Source organism: Humulus lupulus, chromosome 7, assembly GCF_963169125.1.
Source record: "Humulus lupulus chromosome 7, drHumLupu1.1, whole genome shotgun sequence".
In the NCBI taxonomy this organism is placed as follows: Eukaryota; Viridiplantae; Streptophyta; class Magnoliopsida; order Rosales; family Cannabaceae; genus Humulus; species Humulus lupulus.
Genome location: NC_084799.1, coordinates 4352811 through 4379697, shown reverse-complemented (window position 1 = coordinate 4379697; position 26887 = coordinate 4352811). Strand labels below are relative to the sequence as shown.

At 36.5% G+C, this 26887-nt stretch overlaps 2 protein-coding genes and 1 pseudogene across 2 annotated transcripts; 1 reads left to right on the top strand and 2 right to left on the bottom strand.

The window, feature by feature from the left end:
• The first annotated feature begins 362 nt into the window (after positions 1-362).
• LOC133790408 (small ribosomal subunit protein eS21y) lies at positions 363-2141 on the top strand. Its single transcript, XM_062228038.1, has 4 exons — positions 363-514; positions 806-887; positions 1434-1566; positions 1900-2141. The coding sequence occupies exons 2-4, from the start codon at positions 838-840 to the stop codon at positions 1963-1965; spliced, it is 249 nt and encodes an 82-aa protein (XP_062084022.1). The 5' UTR covers positions 363-514; positions 806-837; the 3' UTR covers positions 1966-2141.
• A 5292-nt stretch (positions 2142-7433) lies between these two features.
• Positions 7434-9557, bottom strand: LOC133790407 (uncharacterized). Its single transcript, XM_062228037.1, has 2 exons — positions 9105-9557; positions 7434-8646 (listed from the first exon to the last, which is right to left on the bottom strand). The coding sequence occupies exons 1-2, from the start codon at positions 9507-9509 to the stop codon at positions 7759-7761; spliced, it is 1293 nt and encodes a 430-aa protein (XP_062084021.1). The 5' UTR covers positions 9510-9557; the 3' UTR covers positions 7434-7758.
• Positions 9558-12467: 2910 nt separating this feature from the next.
• Positions 12468-13309, bottom strand: LOC133789731 (uncharacterized; annotated as a pseudogene).
• Positions 13310-26887: the final 13578 nt, after the last annotated feature.

The window sequence follows — 26887 nt, the reverse complement described above, 5'->3', positions numbered from 1 at the left end:
AAAATAGTGTTTGGTAACTCTATTTTTATTTCTTATTTTTTTAAATTTTAAACAAAATTTTGAAAATAGAAAATTTTCACTTTCAAAATTTTTTTAAATTGTTTTCAACTTTTAGTTTTTTTTCTTCTCTTCTTAAAATCACCACCTCATTTTATATTGCTAAACAAAACATAAAAATAAAAATTATCAAACGCATTTATTATTTTTTTTTAAAAAAAACAAAAAACAAAAATAGTTATCAAACATATTTTTATTTTTTTTAAAAAAATAATAATAATAATATTTCCATTTTTGTGTTTAAAAAATTTAAAAACAATATAGTGTCTAAAAAATTATAAACCTTTCACATATGATAGATGGTTTGATTTGATTGGCTAAGCTATTTATTTACTCTGTGCGCGAGTACACAGAATCATAAATGGTTATCGAAGGCTGATATATACTTTAGCGCCGACCCTCCTCTAAAACCCTTCTTCTCTTTGCTTCTCTGTATCTCAAGTCTCATCACATCTAGGTATTTGCCTTTTCCTTTTCTCAATTTTTTATTTTGTTAGTGCTTTCATTGTTGTGTTGTTTCTATCTTTTGATGGTAATTTTCAGATTGTTAAAGTTTTTTTCTTTTTAATTATTTTTAGAAAAGTATTATTTATCGTGTGTATATTTTCATATAATTATAACTTTGTTCCTGTCTTTATAACGAAGCTACAAAATTTATTCCGATTCTGTGATGTTAACAATGAAAAAGGATTCTTTTTCAGTTCCTTCTACTTCTAACGTGTTTTTTATTATTTGGGTTTTTGTATAGGTTTTCCAGAGAAGTTAAATTCACTCGCCAATATGCAGAACGACGAAGGTGTTATCACAGAGCTCTACATTCCCAGGAAATGGTATAAAACACATTTTAATCTGTTTTGGCTGTTAGTTTAGTTCATAGCATCTTTGTGTACTGCTTAAAATTGTCTTGCATTGTTCAGTATTAGCCACTCATAATCAATTATATACAATGCATTCAAATCCCATGAAATGGTGTATAGTAATAACACAGTTTAATCAGTTTTTGATACTTAGTTTAGTTGAAATCATCTTTTCTTTTGTATGTACTTTAGCTCAAATGGATAGGCACTTGGTTTCCTTCTTGGGCACTTAAATAGCAATTACTACAATTAACTATAGTTTTCTAGTCTCCAATTGCTTAAAATTGTATAGTATTGTTTAGTATTAACATAGTCAAATCCCATGAAATATTATTATTTGTTTAGGCTTGACTTGATTGAGCTCATTTTTATCCATTGGAACTCTTAAGATAGCAATGCATTGTTTAGTGCTTAGTACTTTTACACAAATAACCAATAATATACGGTACAAGACAAATGGAGACTTATGTTTGAAAGCGAGACTGAGCTTCATGGTCTAATTCATGTGTTTGGATGCAGCTCTGCAACCAACAGGCTGATCACTTCAAAGGATCATGCATCTGTTCAGATTAACATTGGACATTTAGATGAGAATGGTGTCTACACTGGCCAGTTCTCTACCTTTGCTCTTTGTGGTTTCGTTCGTGCTCAGGTTCACTTTCGAATCTCATTTTCATGGTTTTCTTTTCCATTTTCTAGTAAAAGGGTATGCATTTTTGTCTTACTTTTCAATGTATATTACCTTTTGATGGTCAGATATATTGATCTATCAAGGTCTGGATGGTTGTTTAGTTCATGTGGATTGTGATTGCAGAAACAAAAGGCTCATAATTGTCATTTGAACTTTTGTTCTCTGACTGAGCATTTTCATGTGCACCTCATTGCATGCTTAAGAAGCTTGGTTTTTTTGTTACCAACTTCTTTCTATTCACAACTCTCACTCACATCACAGCTAACAATTTTGGCCACTCTATTTTGTTGGCAGGGAGATGCTGACAGCGGTATCGACAGGCTCTGGCAGAAGAAGAAGGTTGAAGTTAAACAACAGTAGAAAGTATCATCAAATATGTTGTGGCAGAATGAATCAGAACCACATCTCTTTTTCCCTGTCTTTTGAATGATAAACCATGAAAATTGACATTTTTTTAGTTGGAGACTTTAGTTTTTGGTGATATTATGTAGTTGGGATTGATTTTTACAATGAAGTTATTCAACTTTCAAGTGTTACTCAAATTTATATGCCTCTTAATCATGCATCATTGGCTTCTTCTTCATCATAAGTTTCTTAAATCACCAAATGCTTGTTAGTGCCTAGCTCAGGGAATTGACCAGAGACATTCCCACGCATTATATTTACGAAAGAGTAACTAAGCTTAGGATTTGTTTGAGGTTTTGCCATTTTTTTTTCTTCTCTTCTAAGCATTCATTTCATTTGTCGTGCCAGTATGAAATATGGGGAAAATGTTATTACATCTATTAATTAATTTATAATTAAATGTATAATTTTTTTCAGTAAATTATCTTTTCACCCTCACTATTTATTAAATTTTTCTCGGAAAATTTGGCAAGACCCACCTAATTTTTTCTTTTCTTTTGCACCCAATTCTCTTCTCTCCTCCCAAACAACCTTTTTTTTTAGGGAAATTTGATTAATCATACTTACATTAGCTTAATAATTAAAATTTGAACCAAAGTTAACCACCATATGATATCAATGCTCATCTTTCATTTAATACCAAAAATACCCCTCTCATAACACCTTTCCTCTCTATTCTCCCTCTTCCTCTCTACCTCTCTTCACCATACATTCTCTCTCACTCTCTCTTCACCATACGTTTTACACACAAGATTTTTATACTAAAATCTTGCAAGAAAGATACACATTCGGACATTGTGGATTGTTTGAGGAGAAACACCAAGCTTTGTGTTATTTTTGCTCATAGTGAAGATATTAAATGGGTAAGTGATTTTCTTTGATTCTTGTTGTTGTTGGTTACTTTTATGATTCATAATGCTGTTTATATGTTGGATCTATAGTTTGTTGGTATTTTTTGCTGTTTTTTTTGGTGAAAATCGTGTTATGTGAAAATCTGCGTTTTCTTGGGTTCCCTGAGTTTTTTTCTAAATGCCCGATAGTGTCCGATAGAGACCCGATACAGGCACGATAGTTGTTGAGTTTCAAGGTTAGGGATGAAGGTCCGATGGCAACCCGATGGTTGCCCGATAGTTTGGTTACCCGATGGTTATAAGGGTACGATGGCTACCCGATGGTTGCCCCGATTATTATTTTAAATCTACACATCCTTTTAAGTACGATAATGGATCGATAGTAGTCTGATATATGCCCGATAGTTATTATTAAGTTACTGCTGACCTAATAGTACGATGGTACTCGATGTTACCCGATACTTGCCCGATATTAGTGTTTTAAGTGATCAAAAAACATAAATAAAACTTTGCCCGATACCGCCCGATATGGCCCGATACTGGTACGATTCCCAAACATTTGAACTAAATTTCGACATTTTGTTGCCATTTACTGATTTTTTTTCTTTGTACATGATAGGGTCAACTTTGTTCGCGTACTTAATGTATAATGGTGTTTGGGAGCGTGAAGGTAGAGATTGGGTTTTTAATGGAGCCGAAAATTTAACGTTCGAGTTGGAGAAGGACATAACTTACTCACAACTTGTTGAACTTCTGTACTCAGAGCTGGAGGTTGACAAAGTGCAGTATGACCTGAAATTAGAAGTGAATTATAAGTACATGAAAGGGTTAATGTATCGGCCTGAACTTATAAGGAATGACAAGGGTGTAAGCTTATATTTGTCAATGCTTTTGAAGAAGCCAGATGAATTTGTTCCCCTTTTTGTGACTTTGGTGGAGAAGAATATCATTGTTGATCGTAATCCTCCACCAAGTACTGTTAAGGATACTCGTAGTGAGGTTGGGACTTATGTTCCAGAAACAAATCCGGAGGTGCTGGTAGCCACTGCTATACCTGAATCAAACCCTTTCATACCAACAGTTGACCATGTAGCACAGATGCCATTTCATGATGATTTTCCTGATTGTCCTGACCCTGAAAATGATTTTGAGGGCAATGACGACCAAGAAACAGAGGTCCGTTCTCAAGCTTTGAGCCTGAGTCCACTGTCGTACCAAATACCGAGGCAAACAACATGTAGAAGTAGACCCCGTAGAGAAGATCGCCAAACACCTGGTACTAGTAGTAGTCGTCCAGACGGAACAAATGATGCTAGAGAATTTAGTGATCCACTCTCTTCTTCGACATATTATAGTAAATTCAAAGCTCAGATGTTTACAAGAGAAGACATTGAGGATAATAGTCACTATATATCTATGGGTGGCACATCGGGCGGGGAGATTCATTTAGGAAAGTTTTTCAGAGACAAGGAACATTTAAAGAAGGTTGCTGGCTTGTTTGCAATGAAGAAGGGATTCGACTTTATAGTTAAGAAGTCTGGTACTGATGTTTGGTATATTACATGCAAGGATCCTGATTGTGGGTGGAGGTTAAGAGGGAAGAAGAAGTAACTTTCTAACATGTTCGAGGTGACAGCATTTGAAAATGTACACACATGTTCCCTCGATGTTCGAAAAAAAGATAACCGTCAAGCATCACCTTTGGTAGTTGCCGAACTGATCAAGGATAAATTCTCAGTTAACGGTTCAGATTATTTAGCCTCCAAAATAAGAGAAGATATGAAGAATTCTTTCGGGATCGAAATGAGTTATGAGAAGGCTTGGAGATGCAGAGAGAAAGCACTCCACATAGTTAGGGGTACGCCTGAAGCTTCATATTCGAAGTTACCTGGGTACTTGCACATGCTGCAGTTGAACAATCCCGATTCCATTACTGATTTCAAGGTAGACGAGGGTCGCTTCAAGTATTGCTTTTTTTCTCTGGGTGCTTGTAGGCGGGGATTCAAGTTTTGTCGACCTGTTATATGTATTGATGGGTCCTTCTTGAAAACTAGGTATGGTGGCCAAATGTTGTGTGCCGTGGCATTGGATTCAGACAGCCACATATTTCCGATTGCTTTCGCAATGGTTGACAGTGAGAACCACGACTCTTGGACCTATTTCATGAGGAAGTTGAAACAAGCGATTGGTGATGTTGAGAACTTAGCATTCGTATCGGATAGGCATCAAAGCATTGTTCATGCTTTGGAACTTGTCTTCCCTGATGCACCCCATGGCGCATGCTACCACCACATTATTATGAACGTGGCTAGCAAGTTCAAGACTGATTGCTTCACGGATCATATTTACAGTTGTGCATACTCGTATAAGAAGACAGATTTTGAAAGAGAATTTGAAAAGATAAAAGCAATGGATGTTCGAGTTGCACTATATCTTGAGGGCATTGGATTTGAAAGATGGGTTCGTGCGTACTTTCCAGGGGACCGTTACAATGTAATGACAAGTAATTGGGCTGAAAGTTTCAACAGCAAAACTAAGGACGCAAGAGCCTTCCCGATCACTGCTTTTGCTGAATTCATCAGGTTTACTATTCAAACATGGTTTGCTACTCGAAAGGAAAACGCTGAAAAGTGTAGCACGACTCTATCACCAGTTATGGAGGGGGACTTGTCATGTCAATTTGAGAAATCTCGGTTCTTAAGCGTCGACAGAGCTGGACCTTATACATTTAATGTCCACCCCGGAGGAACAGTTCAGAGCGGTGGTATAGTTGATTTGGAGGCACGACAATGCAGTTGCGGCCTATTCCAAATCATGAAGATTCCTTGTCCACATGCATGTGCTGCTGCTCAAGAACGAAATATTAGCATATACGCATTGTGCTCTCAATATTACACAAGAGAGAGTTGGAAGAGCACATATGAGGGGACAATTATGCCAGTTGGTGATGAGGATGATTGGGAATTGCCTGAAGACATTAAGAACATCCAAGTTGGAGTACCGATTGAGAAGAAACCTGTAGGCCGACCGAAGAAGCAAAAGGTCGGACGAATTAGGAAAAATCGATATCCTTCTAATGGAGACAAGGTTGTGATACAACGATGTTGTAGCAAGTGTGGTGGTAAAGGGCACAACAAAGCGTCTTGCAAGTACCGAGGTTAACTTGTTTTGTTTGTATTCTAGTTGACCTATTATGTTTTATTTCTGCTTGAACTAGTAATATTTGTTATGTGCTGGATTTTGCAGGTTTTTTTCTGTTTTTTTCTCCATTATGAAACTCTTAAATATGTAATAATCCAGTGTTGGTTCGATAGTGCACGATGCCGGTACGACAATGCACGATATTGTTTGTTGTAGGATTATTTAAATGTATCTTACAATATGGTACGACGTTGCTCGATGTAGTACGATAGTTAATGTACGACATTAGGGTACGATAATGTACAATATTGGTCTGATAATGGTACGATGGTATGGTTTCAGTACTGTTCGTGAAATTTGTGAGGCAAGTGAGGGTACGATAGAGTACGATAGTGATCGACGATAGTACGATGCAAAGATTAAGCACATTAAAATGTAGTAATTACAAAAAGAGCAATCAAAAAAATTATACAATTCAAAAAAAAATTAAGACCGTTCAACATAAGTTTTGGTAGAATAAGTCTACACACCACCTTTGCCTAAAAAGTTTCATATTATTGACAGTTACATTATCAAATGGTAGTTGTAGAAGCTTATGTTCAATATGCTCAATTACGTAACATCCGCAATCGCCACTGCATTAGAAAATAAACAATAATTTAATAAAGTTTTGTAATTAAGAAATAATAATTAATATGTGATATTTAATAAAGTTCACCTGGATTTTGTTTGCGGTACGAATTCACGTGGAATGAGTTTCCAATCGAAGGGTCTGACCTGACTCTCTGATGCTGTCAACTGAGGCGCGAGTATAACGTCATGGTTCTCAAATAAACCGGACTGTCGTAAGACCGACGGGAAAATGGTACACCAGTCAACCATCAAGCTGATCAAATCATTTTCGGAAATTGATCCAATACTGGAGTCAAAGATGTTGAGCATCCACCCATTCAGGTCTGCCTCTACAGCTACCCAATGCATTTGGTCTTTCAAGAAGAGGGCAAAATAAATGAACTCCTTGTTCTGCCAACTCGGTAAGAACTGGACTGCATCACCCCTAACCAAGTCCAATATACTGTCATCCCAACTAAATCTAGAGTAGTCAGAACCTGGAAAAGCGTCCCACCGACCCTTCAATGATTCGGGAAAAATTATAGGCATAACAACACATTTCTGAGGGTACACGTTAGGATAAAATTCTAGACGCCTCCTCATGAGATGGAATGCTGCATCTAAATGCTACATTAAAGGAAAATCAAGTCAGTAACCACAATATCGTACCAAAATAAACAAACAAAAAACTATCAGACATGAATATAGTAACTATCGTACCCCAATCGTACCATTATCGTACCCCAATCCTACATGAATATAGTAACAATAAAACCTTCTATCGTACCAATATCGTGTTAATGTCGTACCACCATCGTACCTTTATGGCAAAAACTAGTATTATACACCATCGTACCCACTAGCGTCCCACTGTCGTACCATCATCGTACATTATCGTACTACCATCGTACCTAAATTGTCCCACTACAAATTCTAAAATTATGATGGTAATAGTAACTACTTAACAAATTATATCGTACCACTATCGTGCTAATGTCGTACCACCATCGTACCATTGACATATAAACAGTTTATAATTTGACACTTATAATTATCGTACTACATTCGTACCATATCGTACCCATATCGTACCACTATATATAGAAACATTTAAATAAATTTTCAACATTATTTAATTATGAAGTTATAGAAAACTTACAGAGTCAGAAAGCCATGTCCTCGGAGTATGCAGTTTCAGGAACCAAGCAGCATCGTGTGTCCCTGAGAAGCATTCCCTCGGATATTTATTCCCAATGGTGCCAAGCAACCACTTGTGAAAGGTCATAAGTAATTTACCATCAACAACCCTCAATGGATCCACATTCACTGCTGTCTTCGATTTCTTATTCCTTTTCCTCATTGCAGTGTACTCATCGAACCACCTAGGCCTCTTTCTTTCTCTCCTCTTCTCCGGTGCTGGTGGAGCTATGTTTAAGAATTGTACTTCAGAATCTTCAGTATCTCCGATTACAGTAATTTGCATATCCTCTGGTGTGCGAAAAATGTGATCATCTACATCATCAGGTCTGTAATCGTTAGGGAGAATGTCTTCATCTACAGGAGACTGAGGGCCTTCTTCAGTGGACTGAGGGTGTGGATCTGGAACTGGCCTACTAAGATCTTCCATCATTGTCATCAGCTTCTGCAATTGACCCAAGATCTCGGACTGACCTTTAATAAGGGCACTTTGTTGCCCTTCAACCTTTTCCAACCTGGCCAAAATCATAGAGTAGCCTGGTTGCTCAGCTTGGGAGGAGGTGCTGGCATGAGGTGTTGATGGGGGAACCTCAGGTGCCTCAGGTTGAGCTGGTGGAACCTCCTTAAAAATATTTGCTGCTTCTGCTTGCTCAGCTAACTTTTCAGCAAGCTTTTCAGCCTGGCTCTGTAAGGCTTCCTGTGTAGGCTGTCCATCGGGACCCACCTCTAGTTCCTCTAACCCCATGTCCACATACAATGGGGCTTCATTGTCTGTAAGGGTCCTCACATACTGTTCTTCAGCAGGTCGGGCACACAGGTAGGGGTATACTGTCAACTGCCACAAAAAACAATGCATATTTAGATTGGAAAGTAAAACAATATAAAAAATAAGTAATTGTCATCTGTGAAAAATGGTAAACTATCGTACCCCAATCGTACCCATATCGTACCCATATCATGCAATTATCGTACCCATATCGTACCCATAACATAACAATATCGTACCCGTAAGTGAGAATTACTTGCTAACTATCGTACCATCATCGTACAACATCGTACCAATATCGTACCTCTACTACTACATTAACAAAGAATACATATCGTACCCCCATCGGACCATCATCGTACCAAATCGTACCACTTAGTCAGTTTTCAAACAGTTGACAAAAAACCACAAAATAACCCCATAATCGTACTCAAATCGTACTCTATCGTATTCCTATCGTGCAGTACCCATAAAATTGCATATCTAGAAAAAAATATAGAACATTCAAAAGTAAAGTAAAAGCTCACCTTTTTGGCAAACAACTTAATAAGTTGCTCTTTGTGTATCTCTACTTTCTCCTTGCTCTGCCAGTTGATCATTCTTGGTATGCCTTGGCCCAATCTCACAGCATGATCCTGACCCAACTCAATGATGGACTCAAAAGCCCAATACTGCAATGCTGCAGCATACCCATAAATAGAGTACTTGGCCTCCTTCTGAGTCTTTCCTTTCTCAATCTTCTTCTGTAAATGCTTCTTCATTTCAACAAAGTCTTTTTGACAAGTTTGTAACAACTTCTGGTATGATATCTTCCCCCACGGGTACTGGAAAAAGAAGTCAACGTCGTCTACCATCTTCAGCATGTCAGTCCAAACCATCAACTTCTCCTCACGACCTTTCAAAACACCCTCAACTAATAAGCACAAACTCATCTTGTACACATCATCAACTATTTGACAACTCTCAAAAGTTCTGCGCAGTTGCCCTATGCTCACTGGGGAATGACCATTGAAGTACTCAAGAATCAACCCATCCGAAGTGGTCTTCGCTTTAATCTCAGCTTCAGACGGTCCGGCCTCAAAATTTAAACCAGTAACTAAAGCGAACTCCAATTGGCTAAATCTACATCTTTTTTTCCCAATATAAAACTGGACTTCGTCAGTCTTCTCCCCTCTGAATTTGTGCAACAACAATTGATGGACTAAGGCACCAGAAAAATTTAATGGTTCCGCCATGAAGAACTGTTTGAAAGGGGATTCCTTCACCCTATCCAATAAACCACACTGTATAAATTTTGCTTTAATCTTTGGAAAGTACCAACTGCCGCGCCAAGTGATACGTCCCGTAAAATGTTCCTCTACTGGAACTATCAGTTGTGGAGGTCTTAAGTTCTGCATAAAACAAATAAATACCCAATTAAATAGAATAACAAAAAAAAACATCAAATTTTATATTCTGCAATATACTATCGAGCAACTATCGGAATCTATCGCACCATATCGGACACCAATGGAAAACTGGAACTATAACATTATCGTGCACAATCGTACCTCACATCGTACACCATCGTATTATAACATACACAACAATTTGTTCCCACTATCGGGCACACATCGTACCCAACATCGTACCCTATCGTACCTCCATCTTCAACCTCAAGTTATCAGAAAACACAACCTATCGTACCACCATCGAACCACTATCGTACCCCTATCGTACACTCATCTTCAACCTGAAGTTATGAGAAACACAAATACTATCGTACCCATATCGACCCACTATCGTACCTTATCGTACCTCTAAAAAAACCCAGAAATTTTTTTCAAAATTTTACGGTTTATCAAATTTCACACAGTCAGATTTAACACAGTCAAATTCAACAATACATACTATAACATTTTTTAATGGAGAAGAGATTAAAAAAACACATACCCTAGACATTTTTGCGCAATGGGGTGTCGGTTTTTCTTCTCCGGTGAGGGGTTGGAGCTTGGTTTTTCTTCGTCTCCGGTGGGGGTTGGGGCTTGGTTTTTCTTCGTCTCCAGTGGGGGTTGGGGCTTGGTTTTTCTACGTCTCCGGTGGGGGTTGGGGCTTGGTTTTTCTTCGTCTCCAGTGGGGGTTGGGGCTTGGTTTTTCTACGTCTCCGGTGGGGGTTTTTCCAACCGTCGGGTGAGGGAGAGAGCAGCGTCGGGTGATGGTGGGTGAGGGAGAGAGAAGCGTCGGGTGTGAGTACTTATGTTGCTCGATGGTTTTGTGGGAGTGAAGAGTTGGGATTTGGGAGGGAACGGGAAATGGGCAGGGGAAAAGCCGAAAGGTACGGTTTTTATTAAGTTTTTTTATCACTATCGTGTACCATCGGGTAAAATCGTCTACCATCGTACTATTGGGCAAGCATCGGGCACTTATCGGGTATCATCGGGTACCATCGTGTACAATCGTACTAATAGGTCTGCATTAACTTAATAACAACTATCGGGCATGCATCGGACTAGTATCGATCCATTATCGTACTTAAAGGGTTTGTAGAATGAAATAAATATCGGGCAACCATCGGGTAGCCATCGAACCTTAATGACCATCGGGTAACCAAAACATATCGGGCAAGCATCGGGTGGCCATCGGACCTCATCACTAACCTTGAAACCCAACAACTATCGTCCCTGCATCGGGCCTATATCGGACACTATCGGGCATTTAGAAAAAATTCAAGGAACCCAAAAAAACGCAGATTTTCACAGACCACGATTTTCACCCAAAAAACAGCAAAAAATACCAACAAACTACAGATCCAACATCTAAACAGCAATCTAAATCATAAAAACAACCAACAACAACAAGAATCAAAGAAAATCACTTACCCATGTGTATCTTTTTTGCAAGATTTTAGAGAGGAAAGGTATGGGATTTTGTTATGAGAGGGGTATTTTTGGTATTTTGTTATGAGAGGGGTATTTTTGGTATTAAATGAAAGATAAGCATTTGTATCATATGGTGGTTAACTTTGGTTCAAATTTTAATTATTAAGCTAATGTAAGCATGATTTATCAAATTTCCCTTTTTTTATCACTTTTCTCTCATTTGTCCTCTCCCTTTTCTTCTCTACCAAGAGGATTACCTTGATCTGCTTCCACTACCTCTACAATGTTGTCCTCATTCTCACCCACAGGATCAGTAAAGTCCAATTTTGCCTCACGAGGTGAATCATCTCAAACTCTATTTTTCTTTGTTGCCTTTTTCTTGGGCTCCGCCTTAGGGACCTTGTTAGAAACAGTATTTATTTTCTTCACACCTTTACTTAGGGGTGTTTATATCAACCGCAAACCACAGTTTGGAACCAAACTGCGAAAAATCGTAACCAATGAAACCGTTTTTCGATGGTTCGGTTTAACTAGACTGCTCAACTTTAATAATTTAATCACGGTTTCTAATTTTTTAAAATCAATTAAATCGGACCGGGCCATAATTTTTTCTAAAAAAATAATTTTTAGATATAATAGTTCAAAGGTTTGAACCCTTACACTTAAGTTAATGTAAAGTCTACCAAACAATCCAAATCAAATAATTTAATTATTTATGAAATATTTTTAGTAGTATTTAATACATGCACAAGTTTCTAAAACTTAAAAAAAAATGTAAAGCCCCACATTGTTTAAAAAGTAAATACTTTTTTTCTCACATTCAAATACTTAAACTTACAACAACAAAGACAAAAAACTTCTTAGTAGACTTTTATGGTTTTATTAATATTGTTTAAATACAATTATTTAGTTAATTATTTTATAATAAAAAAATTTTAATTTTAATAATTTAGTTATATGATTAAAATCAGACCAAATCGTACCAAATCATTTATTTATGGTTCACATGAGCGGTTTGGTTTAAAAATTCTTCTAAACCGCATCAAACCAAATCGCGTGTGCCCTCCTACTTTTACTTTTAAGTTTCTGTAGCTTATTTACATCAAATGCCCCAATATTGGAGCTTGTATTTTCTTTACCATTGAATACCCCATTCACCGGTATCTTCCGTGTCAACATTATTACCATTGGAGAGACCGTTCTCCAATCTACGACCTTTTGGACCATTTTCATCTTCACCACCATTAGCTGAACCATCACTCTTTTTCTTACTTCCTCCTTCAGGTTTTTGCACCTGCCCTTCCTTTTTATTATTAGTCCTAGGCTTGCCTACTGGCTTCGATTTCTTCAATTCTTCAGCTCGTGCCTCAGCTTCCTTTCTAAGTTGCCTAAAAGCTTCATCAAAGTCATTGTAGACTGTTCGTTTAGGATCACAAGTCTCAGCAAACTCATGCTTCACCATTGAAAGCAGTTCGTCCACATACAAGAGATGGAGGATTCGTTGATACACGGCAACAAAGACAAGGTCTAGCTCGTTATGGAAAGTCCATTTGAGGGTATAAGCAGCTCCTGGACCATCATAGTTGTAAGATGCAGCACCAGATCGCTCCTCCAAAAGACAGGACCGGATCAAAGTGTCAATTCGAGAACCTTTTAGTGCATTTCCAAGCTCCTTGCATGTTCAGAGGATTAGCCCTCCTCTGGTAAATATCAACAGCTGCTCTAACATCTTACTATTACATAATACCCTGAAATCATATACTAAAAAAAATCAAACCCAAAACACATAAAAGAAATTCAAAATGATGAAAGGAACCCATCTAGCAATTAGATGAAATTGATTAAATGTGAAAATCTGATTATCTTGCATCAAAGCGAACGGAAAGTATTTCAGAGATGGAAAAATGAACGAAAATAATAGAAGAAAAAAGAAGTAAAGTATTCCTGGAGTCCAGGGCCGAGCATAGGTCGGTATATGGCTGGTTTTTTCTATTCTAAAATTCAGATTTCGATTTTTAGTTCGGATTAGTGCGATCCAAAAACCGACCAACCTACTTACAACACTAGAAAAAACTGACCGATTTAGACCGTGGTTCAATTGGTTTAAACCGCCCAAACTGAACTTGATATTTTTTCTTTTAACATAATTTTTAAAGAAATTTAAGTTTAAAAAATGTATATTATTGAAATCTATTTTTTTAGCTTTTTTTTTTAATATGAAATTCATTCATTTAATTTGTTAACTTTATGATTTGAAAATCTAAACACATGGTTACATTGTTATATCCACAAATTTGGAACTTAAGCATATTCGGTCGGTTTCGGTTTGTACGGTCGGTTTGCAACCAACTTATAAATCGACCGATTTAATGTCGGTTTTTGCCAATGCGGTTTCAGCGGTTTTTGGTTCCGTCAGTTTCAGTTTTTTAAGTGTTCGGGCAGTCGGTTTGAGTAGTTTATTCAGTTTTTTTTATTTTTTGCACAATCCTACCTAGGGAGCTAATCAATAGAATTGTTTAATTAGGAGTACTTGGAAAAATGACTTCTTTTTATAGTACAATTTGCACTTTGGCCTAGTTTTAATAGTTTTTAACTAAATAGGCTCTTTTATTAATGAATTTTTTGTTTTACCCATTTTACCCTTAAAATAAAATAATAATAAATTAAAACAAAAACCCTAATAACTATCATCTTCTTCCCCACACCCATCCACCCACACCCATCCACAACCACCCCCGTCGCCACCGCCACCGCCACCACCAACGACTATTGCCCCCTATTGCCGGCGAACACTACTCATCACCGGCTACCGCCATTTCTCCACAAATCTGGCCACCACTCATTCAATTATTGGGAATCTATTGGTAAAAGGCATATTAAAATCCCCAAAAGGCAAACGACCATAAAACTAAATTTTTTTTTCTACTAAGATTTTAAAGGCATTTCCATATAACATATATTAAAATATGAACCTACCAAACAAAATAAACCCCTATCAATTACTAAACTCGGTAGATAAATGATCTTGAAATCATCGAAACAAAGAAAAATTAAAAACCAAACAAACTCAATTGAATAAAAAAAATGAAATATGCAAAAAAGAAAGGAAAAGAGATAATATTACTCATGCAGACACTGAAAAAGAGAATAAATAAAGCACATGAGCTACAACCTGAAAGTTCCACAACATAGAGAATACATTTAAAAATGATCTATTTTCATCACTCTAAAAGGTTCTTCACAACATAGAACTCATCTGGAAACTTACTGTAACCACCATATATATGAGCAAGGAAGAACAAGGAGGACTAATATATCTACGAAGCACGAAGTTCAGGGTGAAGTAGTTATAACGCTACAAGAAATAAAGATGGAATTCATGCTTATGCATTTTCAATCAGGAGTATGGCATAACATTTAAACCACGTCTCTTTAAACTGTAAAACATAATGTCTAAACTCTAAATCATAACTTCTTAAAATTTAAAACACAAGGTTTAAAATTTAAACCACTATGCTTAAAAATCAATACCACAACAATTAGCACTATAAATGTAAACTATAAAGCAAAATGTTTAAAAACTAAACCATAAATCCTCAAATTTTAAACCACAATGCTTAAAATTTAAAACACGTCTCTTTAAACTATAAAGCATAACATTTGAAATCACAACCACAAGACCTTCAAATTAAAACCACAAGGATTAAAATTTAAACCAGTAGACTAAAAATAGAAACGAATAGACTTAAAATCTAAACAACGTCTCTTTATCCTATAAAACATAACATTTAAAATCTAAACCAGAACTTCTTAAAAAATAAACAACAATCTTTAAAATTTAAAGGACTATGCTTAAAATCTAAACCACGTCTCATTACACTGTATATTTAAACCACAAAGCATAACATTTAAAATCTAAACCATAATTCCTTAAAATTTAAACCACGTCTCCTTATAATTTTATTTTATTTTGGCTAAATCATTGATCAGCAATAAATCTTTTATGTAATGCATGTCTTTCATATTAGAGCTTTATTCATGTGAATTTTATTGTATATTAAAACTTGGTAACACATCTATATATTGAATAAAACATAGTTATTAATGTGAATTTATGTATATCATAGTTATATTTTTACATTACTTTGATTTATAGGCTTCTTCATTAAACACTAAATATATTACTTATTATATTTTGAAGGCCTAATTTAAGGCCTCGTATGGTGCTGTGTTGAGGCGGCTCGTTACATATTTTATCAACAGAACGTGATTAATTCTTAGTTTTATTTAGTCACTGCATCAGATAAGATTAATGCCTTGATACATTTTGGTGTCATTTTGATAAAAGGAGCAAATCAAGATCAACCAACAATTGTAAGTTCAAAAACATTTGTTTGCATGTTCATTAGTTTTAATGTCATTTTGTCTTTAAATTTCTCAACACCCTACAAAATTACAAAAGCATTTCTCGTCAAATCATGTTCCTTTTTATTTTTTTATCTCGATCCTATTTTCATATTAACTAAGATACAATGTTAGAGCATCTTGTTTAAGATTATATTATATGGATTTATACATTTTTAGATCTTGTGTTTTGTCTCATTACTTGTTTGGACTCTGTGTTTTGACAAATTATTTTTTGGACCCTATATTTTGTAAAATAGTTCAAATAGGCCCCTAAACCTAATTTTGATGAATAAAAAATTGAATATAACAACACCATTCTTAGAAAAAATGACTGTATTTTTGTTCTGAGTAGTTAGTTTGATGGATTATTTGCAATTTTAGTTCAAAAAACTTTTATCAAAATCAGGTTTAGGAATCTATTTGAACTATTTTATAAAACACAGGGTCCAAAAAGTAATTTTTTAAAATACAGGGTCCAAACAGGCAATGAGCCAAAACACGGGGTCTAAAAAAACATAAACCCTAATTATATTAGTATAAAAAAAATTATTTTTGTCAAGGAACTAATGAGAAAATACTAGGTAACATCTTGATAATAAAAGTCAAATAAGAGAATTGTTTGGACTTTGGAGTTGCATTATTAAATTAGTTATGAAGACCTTGTTCCAAATTGTTACAAATGGCTAGCACGTACTTTGTTCTTATTTGAAGTCGGTGATGTGTGTAAGTTGACTGCTACATATGATGCACCGACAATAGATAAACTTGGTGAATAGATTAGATCCTGGTTGAAGTTTATTCAAAATTAATTTCTGATGAATTTCAATCACAGATGTTCTCCAGTAGAATGAATAATTCATTTGATAATAATTAGAGACAAAAATGACATTTAATAGGAATATATATGACTTTTCCCATTTTGGTTGAAAGCTAGCTACAATGACATCTTCAATAACCAAGATGCACAATACAATCCTTGCAATTTTTGATTTTAGAGAGAATCTTGAAAAATCTTATGATAAGGTGTCTTTTTTAAAGCTTTGGTTTGATATTATTGGCCCAAAAAAGAAAGAAGTGACTTAAGGTGTCTTTATAAAACTCTGGTTGATATATTGGCCCAAAAGAAAAAGAAGTGGGTTTGGATAATGTCATAGAAGCATAGGAAATCAACCATATTTTCACATTTCTAAATTAAACAAAGTACCTCAATATAAATGATCACCGCAAACAAGCAAAGATTTTAATTCCCTAAAAGTACAGTAAACATATTGTTATTGTATCAGAGCCTTAAAGGCATAAATAATGGTCTGAGACACTATTTAATGGTTATTGGAAAATCATAGAGTAAATAGCACCAAATGAAAATCATAGACTCAGCACAAAAATCAGCATGGTGACTCAAAATACAGATTATATTCAATGGAGAAAAGAATATAAAAATCATTTTGAAAGTGCATAAACCTCTCTTTTCCCTCTGCCCTTCCAAAAATCATCCCAACACGATGGAGCAATATAAAATTTTCATTTTTGTTGCCCCCAAAAAGAATTTCGATATATTAAAATCCCAGAACAAGTCTTCTACTATAAACTTTTCATTCAAACAAAATTGAAATATGTAAATCCTATAATTGGCATTTTTATAGAAATATCTTTTTTTCTTAAAAGAGAAAATGGTTGATTTAATTGTTTCCTTTTATTATAATTTTCGGAAATAGTTGTTTTCCTTTCTTATATTTTTCGGATTTGATTGGAAAATATTTGGTTTCCTTTATTCCATTTTTCGGAATCTCTCTTTCTTTTTGTGTGATTTCTGGTCAATAAAATGCTTCCTTATTTAGCATATATTGCCTCTTTTTGTTTATAAAGGAAACAAAGGTTATTTGGTACTTACCCAAAGTTATTTTGTGGTTTATTTGCTGTCATATTTTCGTGCAGCTCAAGGATTGCAATCAGGAAACTGGTTTTTAATATCATTAATTATTGTTTCCTTTTTGAGCTTGTTTTGATCCGACACAGGTCTGAGCTGTCCCCACCGATATCGAATCTGTCGGATCAGCATCTTCTAAATAAGGCAACTCTTCATCAATCAAGATTAACAACTGTGATTATTGCCTTTATTAGAAGAACTCTTTCTCTGTCTTTGTGAGCACGAAAAAGACTCTATAAATAGGGCTCTAAAGGCAGTGAGAAAGATGAACTCTTTGGTGCATTATTCGTGAGCTTTATTGTAATATTTGAGAGTTCTTCTTTGTATTCAAGATCATAAGTATTCATGTGATCTTGTTGAATTATGAGTGTTTAGTTTTTAAGTGATGAGCTTATACCATGTTCATGAGTGAATACACATTGTAATTTGAACACAGCGTTTGTAGTCTTCGGGAGAAGATTTTTACAAGCCTTGCGTCGGGAGGATGCAAGCACTCGCTGACCATTGAAGGGAGTTCAAGTGGTTGAGCGTTTCAATCAAGATCAGATTAGTGAAGAGAAGTACAACAAGTTGCGGCAAATCTCAAGAGGGAGTCTTGTTTTGTTTAAGTCAATGTTTTTGTACTTGTGATTCTTTATTAATTGGTTTTATTCTCTGGGTGTGGCCCCAAGGATTAGGTTATCCGAAAGGATTTCTGAACCTTGTAAAAATTCGCTGTGTTCTTTATTGTTTTGCACTGTCTTTTTATTGTGTTCAGTTTCTGTCGTGACAAGTTTGGTTTCTGTCCCGACAGAACTGTAATCTGTGTAAACAGTTAATTACCATTCCGCACTTTAATTAATTTACTTGGTTTAATTAATTTGGTAATTACTAAAAACGGAATTTCATTTGGTATCAGAGCGGGTCACTCATTTCTGAGTGTGATCTTGGTTTATTCCGTTTGTTGTTCTTGTTCTTGCAATGTCTTTTTTCACAGAAGGAGGTTCCATAACTTGCCCCCCTTTACTCAACGATTCAAACTATCCATATTGGAAAGTTCGAATGAGAGCCTTTATCAAATCTCAAGATGAAAAGGCTTGGAGAGCTGTTTTAAGTGGTTGGACTCCTCCAGCAGAAAGCGATGATATAACTAAGGTAAAATCTGAACTTGAATGGACTGATGCTGAAGATAAACTGTCCAGTTACAACAATAAAGCATTACATGCCATTTTTAATGGTGTTGGTGAAGGCTACATTAAATTGATTTCTTCATGTGTTTCGGCCAAAGATGCTTGGCAAATTCTTCAAACTCAATTTGAAGGAACTGCTGATGTCAAGCGTTCTAGGCTTGTTATGCTCACAACAAAATTTGAAAATTTGAAAATGAATGAAAATGAAACCCTCACTGAATTTTATGAGAAATTGTCAGATATTGCTAACAAATATTTTGCTCTTGGTGAAAAACTTGAAGAAAATGTTTTGGTTCGAAAAATTGTTAGAGTTCTCCCTGACAGGTTTCAGACAAAGCTAACAGCAATTGAAGAAGCAAAAGATCTGGACAAAATGAAAGTAGAGGAACTGATGGGTTCACTTCGAACTTTTGAGCTAAACCAAAAAATTAGACAAAAAGGTAAGACAGAGGAAAATAAGGAAAAATCTATTGCCTTGAAATCCTCTAAAGAAAAGAAGGAAAGTTCGGATGATGAGGATGATGAGATGGCTCTGTTGACAAAAAATTTCCAAAAATACATAAAGAAATTGGGAAACAAAAAGGCCATATCCAAAAACCCAAAAGGTAATTTTTCTAAACCCTTTGAGACTAATAAAAAGGGTATTCAGTGCAGGGAATGTGAAGGATTTGGACATATTCAATCTGAGTGTGCAAATACCTTAAAGAAAAAGAAAGTCATGACAGCCACATGGAGTGATCAAGACTCTGAACAGAGTGATGAGGAGGAAAATAGTGTTGCCTTAACCTCTGTTCACAAAGGTATTGTTTTCAATTACAAGGATGTACTATGCCTTAATAATTCTGTTCAGAACAATGAGAATTCAGATAGTGATTCTGATGATTCTGATTTAGATGAGGAGTCATTACAAGAGTCTTATAAAATAATGTATGATCAATGGCTGAAAGTATGTTCTGAGAATCGTCTAATGGCTGGCAATAATAAAAATTTTGTTAAAAAAATTGAAAGTCTTGAGATGATTATTGCCTCCAAAAATGATGAAATTGTTTCTTTGAATAAAGAAATTGAGTTTTTGCAAAAATGTGTCAAAATGCTTAATTCTAGATCTGGAATTTTGGATGATATTCTTTCTGTAGGAAAAAAGGTTGGTGACTACAGTGGATTAGGATCTAATGGATCTGAGTCCTCAAGAAAAACGGTTTTTGTAAAATCTATGAATTATCCGTCTGTTGTGTCAACTAACCGTGTTGCAGGAACAAGTCACGATGCTGAGAGGACAGAGTTTCCATCTGTTGCAACAGATCTACAACTGAAGAAAATTTCTCCAAAAAGAAACATTGAACATTTTGTACCAGTTTGTCATTTTTGTGGGATGAAAGGTCACATAAGACCTAAGTGTTTTTCTCTGTTAAACTTGTTCAAAAAGAATTATGATAAACACTTTGGTGGTATGAATCAATTCTTGACCGAAAGAAATTCAAAATCAAAAACAGTATGGGTCAAGAAAGTTAACTCTGTTTGCTTGGCTACTTTTACCTGTCACAAAATGCATGCATCTAGTTCATGGTACTTTGATAGCGGTTGTTCGAGACATATGACAGGTAATGCCAACATACTTACCAACTTCAAATCCTTGAAGTGTGGAGTAGTAACTTTTGGGGATGGAATGACAGGAAATATTATGGGTAAAGGTACTCTAAACATTGAAGGGTTACCGAAACTGAAAAATGTGCTTCTTGTTGATGGGCTGAAAGCCAACTTAATTAGCATAAGTCAAATTTGTGACCAAGGTTTTTATGTTAATTTTTCACATGATGAGTGTAATGTTTTAAATCAAAATGGTGATATTATTCTCAAAGGCTCTCGTTCTTTGGATAATTGCTACACTCTCACACAAAAATTCACATGTCATGCATCTTCATCAAGCTTTAATACTACTGACTTGTGGCATGAAAAACTTGGTCATATAAATTTCAAAAACCTGAAAAAGATTGCTAATGCAGGTCTCATCCGTGGTATACCCAAGTTGGGTAAAGAATCGCTTGGTAAGTGTGAATCATGCCAATTGGGAAAACAGTTGAAAATTTCCCATAAAGCATTGTCTGATGTTAATACTTCAAATGTTGTAGAGTCCAAGAACTTTACTTAGCTAAGATAGATAATAGTATGATAGTATTTATAGCATTATCTTTGTTACTATGGATTTTTGGTTCAGACCGGGAATTATTTGGACACTCATAGTAGTACTTATAGATTTTCTAAGTTTTACCTATAGTTTAAGAATATTAAGTATAACCTAAGGTTTGATTAATGTGACTGATATTAAGGATTATATTTATTATATTATAAGGTTTAGACATCAACCAATAGGATTTTAAGCACATGTTATGAATGGTAATTAAGGATTAAGTATTTTGGAGGATTAAATTAAATAAGGGTAAAGTTTGAATGTTATAGGGTCAGTCAGCAGCTTTGAGTACGTTGAGGGCTTAGTCAAGGCTGTTTACTCCATTCAAACTTAGCTAAAAATGTGTAATTTCGTGTTTAAATATTCAGCGTGTGCCGATATATCGCAGCTATAGGGGGCGATATGTCGCAGCACGTAAATACGGAAAACACGAAACGATGCACGGTCGCCTCGGGCATACTGGCCCAGGCGATATATCGCCTACAGGGGGCGATATATCGCCTCCTTCAGCATGGATTCAAACTCTTTTGAATTCATTTCCTTTCAGCCATTCAAAATCCTTCAACAGTCCAGCATCTTCTGAACGAGTCTTCAGCCTCTGCTGAACGATTATTCAAATGATTTTCACTTAAAAAGCCATTATTTTTATTCAAGTAAAATCAAGATATTTTCATTCCCAAACTCTATAAATAGGACCTAGTACCCAGCCATTATTCACCATTTGCTCTAAGTTCAGAGGCTGCTAGTGTTAAGTGAGTGAGAGAGTGTAAACACTTGGTTTGGGGAAAAACTATAAGCTTAAACATCATAAGCTTATCAAACACTTGGGAAGTAAGTGAGTGTTATAGTATTTCGGTGGATGTTAGATTGATCTTGCAATCTTTGAGGTAAACCCAAAACTCTAGTCCTTTCTGTATTCTATGTTATTTCTTTTCTCAAAACCTTCTACTCAGTCCCCTAACCTTATTCTTATTTTGGTTAGGGAATCCAAGCTCTTAAGCATATAAGTTGGTAAGCATATTTTCGTTTAATGGTTTAGTGTTCCTATTCTCTTTGATTTCATCTCCTTTCTTTAGACTCACCCTTGTTCATTGTGGTTTTAGGAGTGTTCCAAAAGTCCTAACTCAGTCCATTTTATCCCGGTAACTTTGGTAAGGAAAATAGGCTAGAATCAACATGTTATGTGCTTATGTTATCTATATGATTTATGTCATTAAAAGTGTTATGATATGTATATGTGTATGTTTGTAGGCTTGGGCATATGACCCATATGACTAACAAGACCCCAAATGGGTTATGGGCATATGACCTACTTAGCTAGTAGGACCCCACTAATCCCATGGGCATATGCTTGTTTAGTCTATGGGACCCCAAGTAATAATGGCCATTATAATAAGTGTATTATGTGTTATGATATGTCTTTACGTTATTATGACATTATGTTTATGTTTATGACTATGTGTTAGATTTTCCTTGCTGGGCATTAGGCTCATTCCTTTCTGTTTATGTGCAGGAAATAAGCTTTAGAGGCGGAAAGATTCGTGACGCTTAGAGGATGTGTATCGATGGTGAATGGAGTCAAGGAGCCGAGCGTTATTCAATTCGAGGATGTAGTCATGTTTATGTTTTTATGGTTTTAAATGTATTTTCCGCATTTTCTATGTAAATCTTTTTAGTTTTTAAGTTATTTTTGTTTTAAAGACAATGGGTACCCATATCCTACTTATTTTATGAAAGTAACCTTTGTTTCCATAAGTTTTCAATAAAATTATGGTATTTCCGCAAAAATGTAAGTTTTATGTATAGATTCGTTAATGGTCCAAGTAGTCTAGATTAGTGGGTCGTTACAGTTGGTATCAGAGAAAAAACGGTTCCTTCGCATGAAGTTCTCCTCGATACACATGCTCAAAGCTCCGAATCGGACCGCCAAGTAAGTGTTTAAGTTACAAGTTACAAGTTACTTTGTCTATGTGTATAGCTAACACTTTTAGTGTTTATGTTTTCAGTTAAGAATGAACGGAGCTTTAAGCAATGAGGATATCCGAGCCATTAAGGCTTTAAAAAGAATAAGGGAGCCAAGAAACACTGTAGGAGCACTAGAAAAGATCACTCGAAGATTGATCTTGTTCCACAAAGAGATAGGTCACCTTCAAGAGTCTAAGAAAATCATGATGAGAGCTGCAGAACAATATGTCCTAGTAATTAGGCTTTTAAAAGATTTTCCTTCAGCAATTTTAACTTTAGAAGAAATATGGGAGAATGTAAATAATGATGATGACTTACAAGCAGCCCTAAGATATTATTCTCTCATACTTAAGTTCACCTATGACTTAGAGTTTCAATTCACTAATGAGCAACAACATAGGATCTTCTTGAATCTTCCCCGAGGAAATTTTGAGGCTCAAGACAATGATGATTATAAGGAGATAGATAATGATATGCTAGATGAAGGATCGGATGTAGAAGATCCCGATTTTTAGAATAGCTAGTTTTTCATTGTTTGTTTTGTTTATTTCTTTATTTATGATTGTAATAAGTGAAAATCTTTTTCCAAATTAAGTTCATGTTATTTTATCATCATGTATGAGTTTGATTTTATTTTCGCAATCATCATAAGTAATAAATAAAATGAATAATGACTAAGTTCAGTGAAGGTGGATACAAATCAATGAACCAAGTTTCCTTATTGAGAGTTAGGGGGCCTTAGTAGTGGGAACGATTTTACTGATCCCAGCCCTCCCTCAATATGGTTAACTTTGGAACAAAGATAAGTTTCGAGCCTGAGAATTAAGTCATATAGGATGATTAGAAACACACTTAGAAAATAAAGATGACTTGTTTTTCTAAGTATAGAAACCCACTCTAATAATAAATAAAGACCTATATAATTTTTCATAAGAAGTCATAATAAATAGGTCCGAGATATGTTTGTTTTAGAATAAGTTTTTGCCTTAGAGCCTATTAGGGTAAGTTCTAACAAGTTCTCGACTGTTAGAACTTTTGGTGAAGATGTCGCTCCGAAGATCTGCACGCACCAACGGAAACGCCTCCAACGTTGTTCCAACGACCAATGATGCCCTCCAGTTCGCAGAAGAGGAGTGCGTGCTACTACTAGCCGCAACGCGCCGACACCATCAGCTGACAACACCGTGGAAATCGCTAGACGGCGACAACAAGTCGAGGAACTCTTGCAGCAACAACGTCAACAGGCGCAGACTCAGCCCCAGCCTCCGCCGCAACCGCAGCCGCAGCTACAACAAATGGCCCTAGCACCCCAACAAGTTGGTCCATATGGGGGATGGCCAGTGACGAACTACGCACCACATCCAGTACCGAATATGGAGTCAGTATATGAGAGGTTCCGCAAGCAGCACGCTCCAAACTTTAAAGGGACTATAGACCCCTTTGAGGCAGAAGAGTGGCTAAGGATGTGAAGCCAATTCTTACGCACATGAATTTCAGTAATGCAGACCGCATATCCTGCGTCTCGTCATTACTCTGGAAGGATGCCAGAATATGGTGGGACTTAGTTCAGCAGACTAACGATGTCACCACCATGATATGGACAAGATTTGTGGAGCCGTTCCACAAGAAGTATTACTCCTCGGCAGTCATCACTAATGATAGAAGAATATGCTCGTCAGTTCAACAGATTAGTCAAGTTTGCACCAGAGTTGGTCCCAACCGACTTTACGAGGTTGACCAAGTTCGTCAGAGGACTTAGACCAAAGATGGAATTAGGGGTTAAGCTAGCAGACCTGGGAACTACAACAAAAAAAAAAGATTCAGAGGAATGCTAAGAGGGATTAAACGATGGTTCCAGACCAAAGTCTTTGCATTGACCCAAGGAGGAACCCATGCTAGTAACAAGCATTTATAGGTCAGATCATATCCTCAATAGTATATGTATCGCTAGATTGGTAGCAGTATACTCGTATATCTCGTTAGGAATGATAGAAAAACTAGACAAACCTAGTGAAAGATTTAGAACTAGGTTTGTAACCGAGTTGCCTTCGGGCAGAGTAGTTCTATCATCACGAATAGTACGAGGCTTACCGATCAAGATTGAGGACATAGGACTAGAAGGAGATCTGATAGAGCTAGTAATCAAGGACTTCGACGTAATACTAAGCATGGATTGGCTAGCACGGCATGGCGCAACGATCGACTGCAAACGCAAGAAGGTGATGTTCGAAACTCCTGACGGCCAGAGACGATGCTTCATGGGACAAGCTTCAGGATTACGCACCCCGTTAGTGTCATCTCTCAAAGCTCAGAGAATGATGGAGAAAGGATGCCAAGCATTCTTAGCCAGCATCACGAATGTGGAGAAGGAGACATCACTCAAAGTTGGAGATGTTCGGGTTATACAAGAATTTCCAGAAGTTTTCCCCGATGACTTGCCAGGATTGCCGCCAAATCGAGAAATAGACTTCACGATAGAATTAGTACCCGGCACCGAGCCTATCTCTAAGGCACCATACCGGATGGCACCTACGGAACTCAAGGAGTTAAAGACACAGCTATAAGAACTCCTAGACTTGGGTTTCATTAGGCCAAGCCATTCACCATGGGGAGCTCCGGTACTATTCGTGAAGAAGAAGGACGGAAGTATGCGCATGTGCATAGACTACCGTGAGCTGAATAAAGTGAACAAATACCCGCTACTTCGGATTGATGATTTGTTTGATCAACTCCGAGGCGCGACTGTATTCAATTTACGGTCCGGGTATCATCAGCTCAAGGTAAAGGGAGAAGATATTCCTAAGACAACCTTTAGGACTCGTTATGGACGTTACGAGTTCTTGGTTATGTCTTTGGGTCTTACTAACGCACCAGCCGCGTTTATGGACTTAATGAATAGGGTCTTCAAAGACTATTTGGATAAATTCGTCGTTGTGTTCATCAACAATATCTTAGTATACTCCAAGGATAAAGTAGAGCACGAGGAACATTGAGGATGATTTTGACGCGATCGAACGAGCATCAACTTTGCGCCAAGTTCAAAGAAATGCGAATTTTGGCTTTCGCAAGTGGCGTTCCTCGGGCACATCATATCAAAAGACGGAGTTGCAGTAGATCCATCGAAGGTAGAGGCCATGAAGGATTGGCCTAGACCAAAGAACGTGTCAGAAGTAAGAAGCTTCTTAGGGCTAGCAGGTTACTATAGAAAGTTGTAGAGGGCTTTTTCTAAGATAGCTACTCCACTCACCAACCTGACCCGGAAGCAACAAAAGTTTAACTGGAACGATAAGTGTGAAGAAAGCTTCCAATTGCTTAAGGATAAGCTTTGCTCAACACCAGTACTTAGTGTACCGATACCCGACGATAAGTTCGTTGTCTAATGCGATGCATCAAAGCTAGGATTGGGATGCGTGTTGATGCAAAAATGACAAGGTGATAGCCTACGCCTCACGTCAGTTGAAGGAGTATAAGCAACACTATCCAACTCACGATATGGAGTTGGCAGCGGTGGTCTTTGCGTTAAAAATCTGGCGCCATTATCTTTATGGAGAACGGTGCGAGATTTACACGGACCACAAAAGTTTAAAATACTTCTTTACGCAGAAGGAGCTCAACATGAGGCAGCGCAGGTGGTTAGAGTTAGTAAAGGATTACAACTGTGAAATCCTATACCACCCAGGGAAGGCGAACGTAGTTGCCGACGCGCTTAGTAGGAAAAGCTATGGGAACTTAGCAGTCTTTTCCGGAATAGAAAAGCCGCTTCAGCAGGAGCTTATCGGTGCCAGAATAGAAGTGG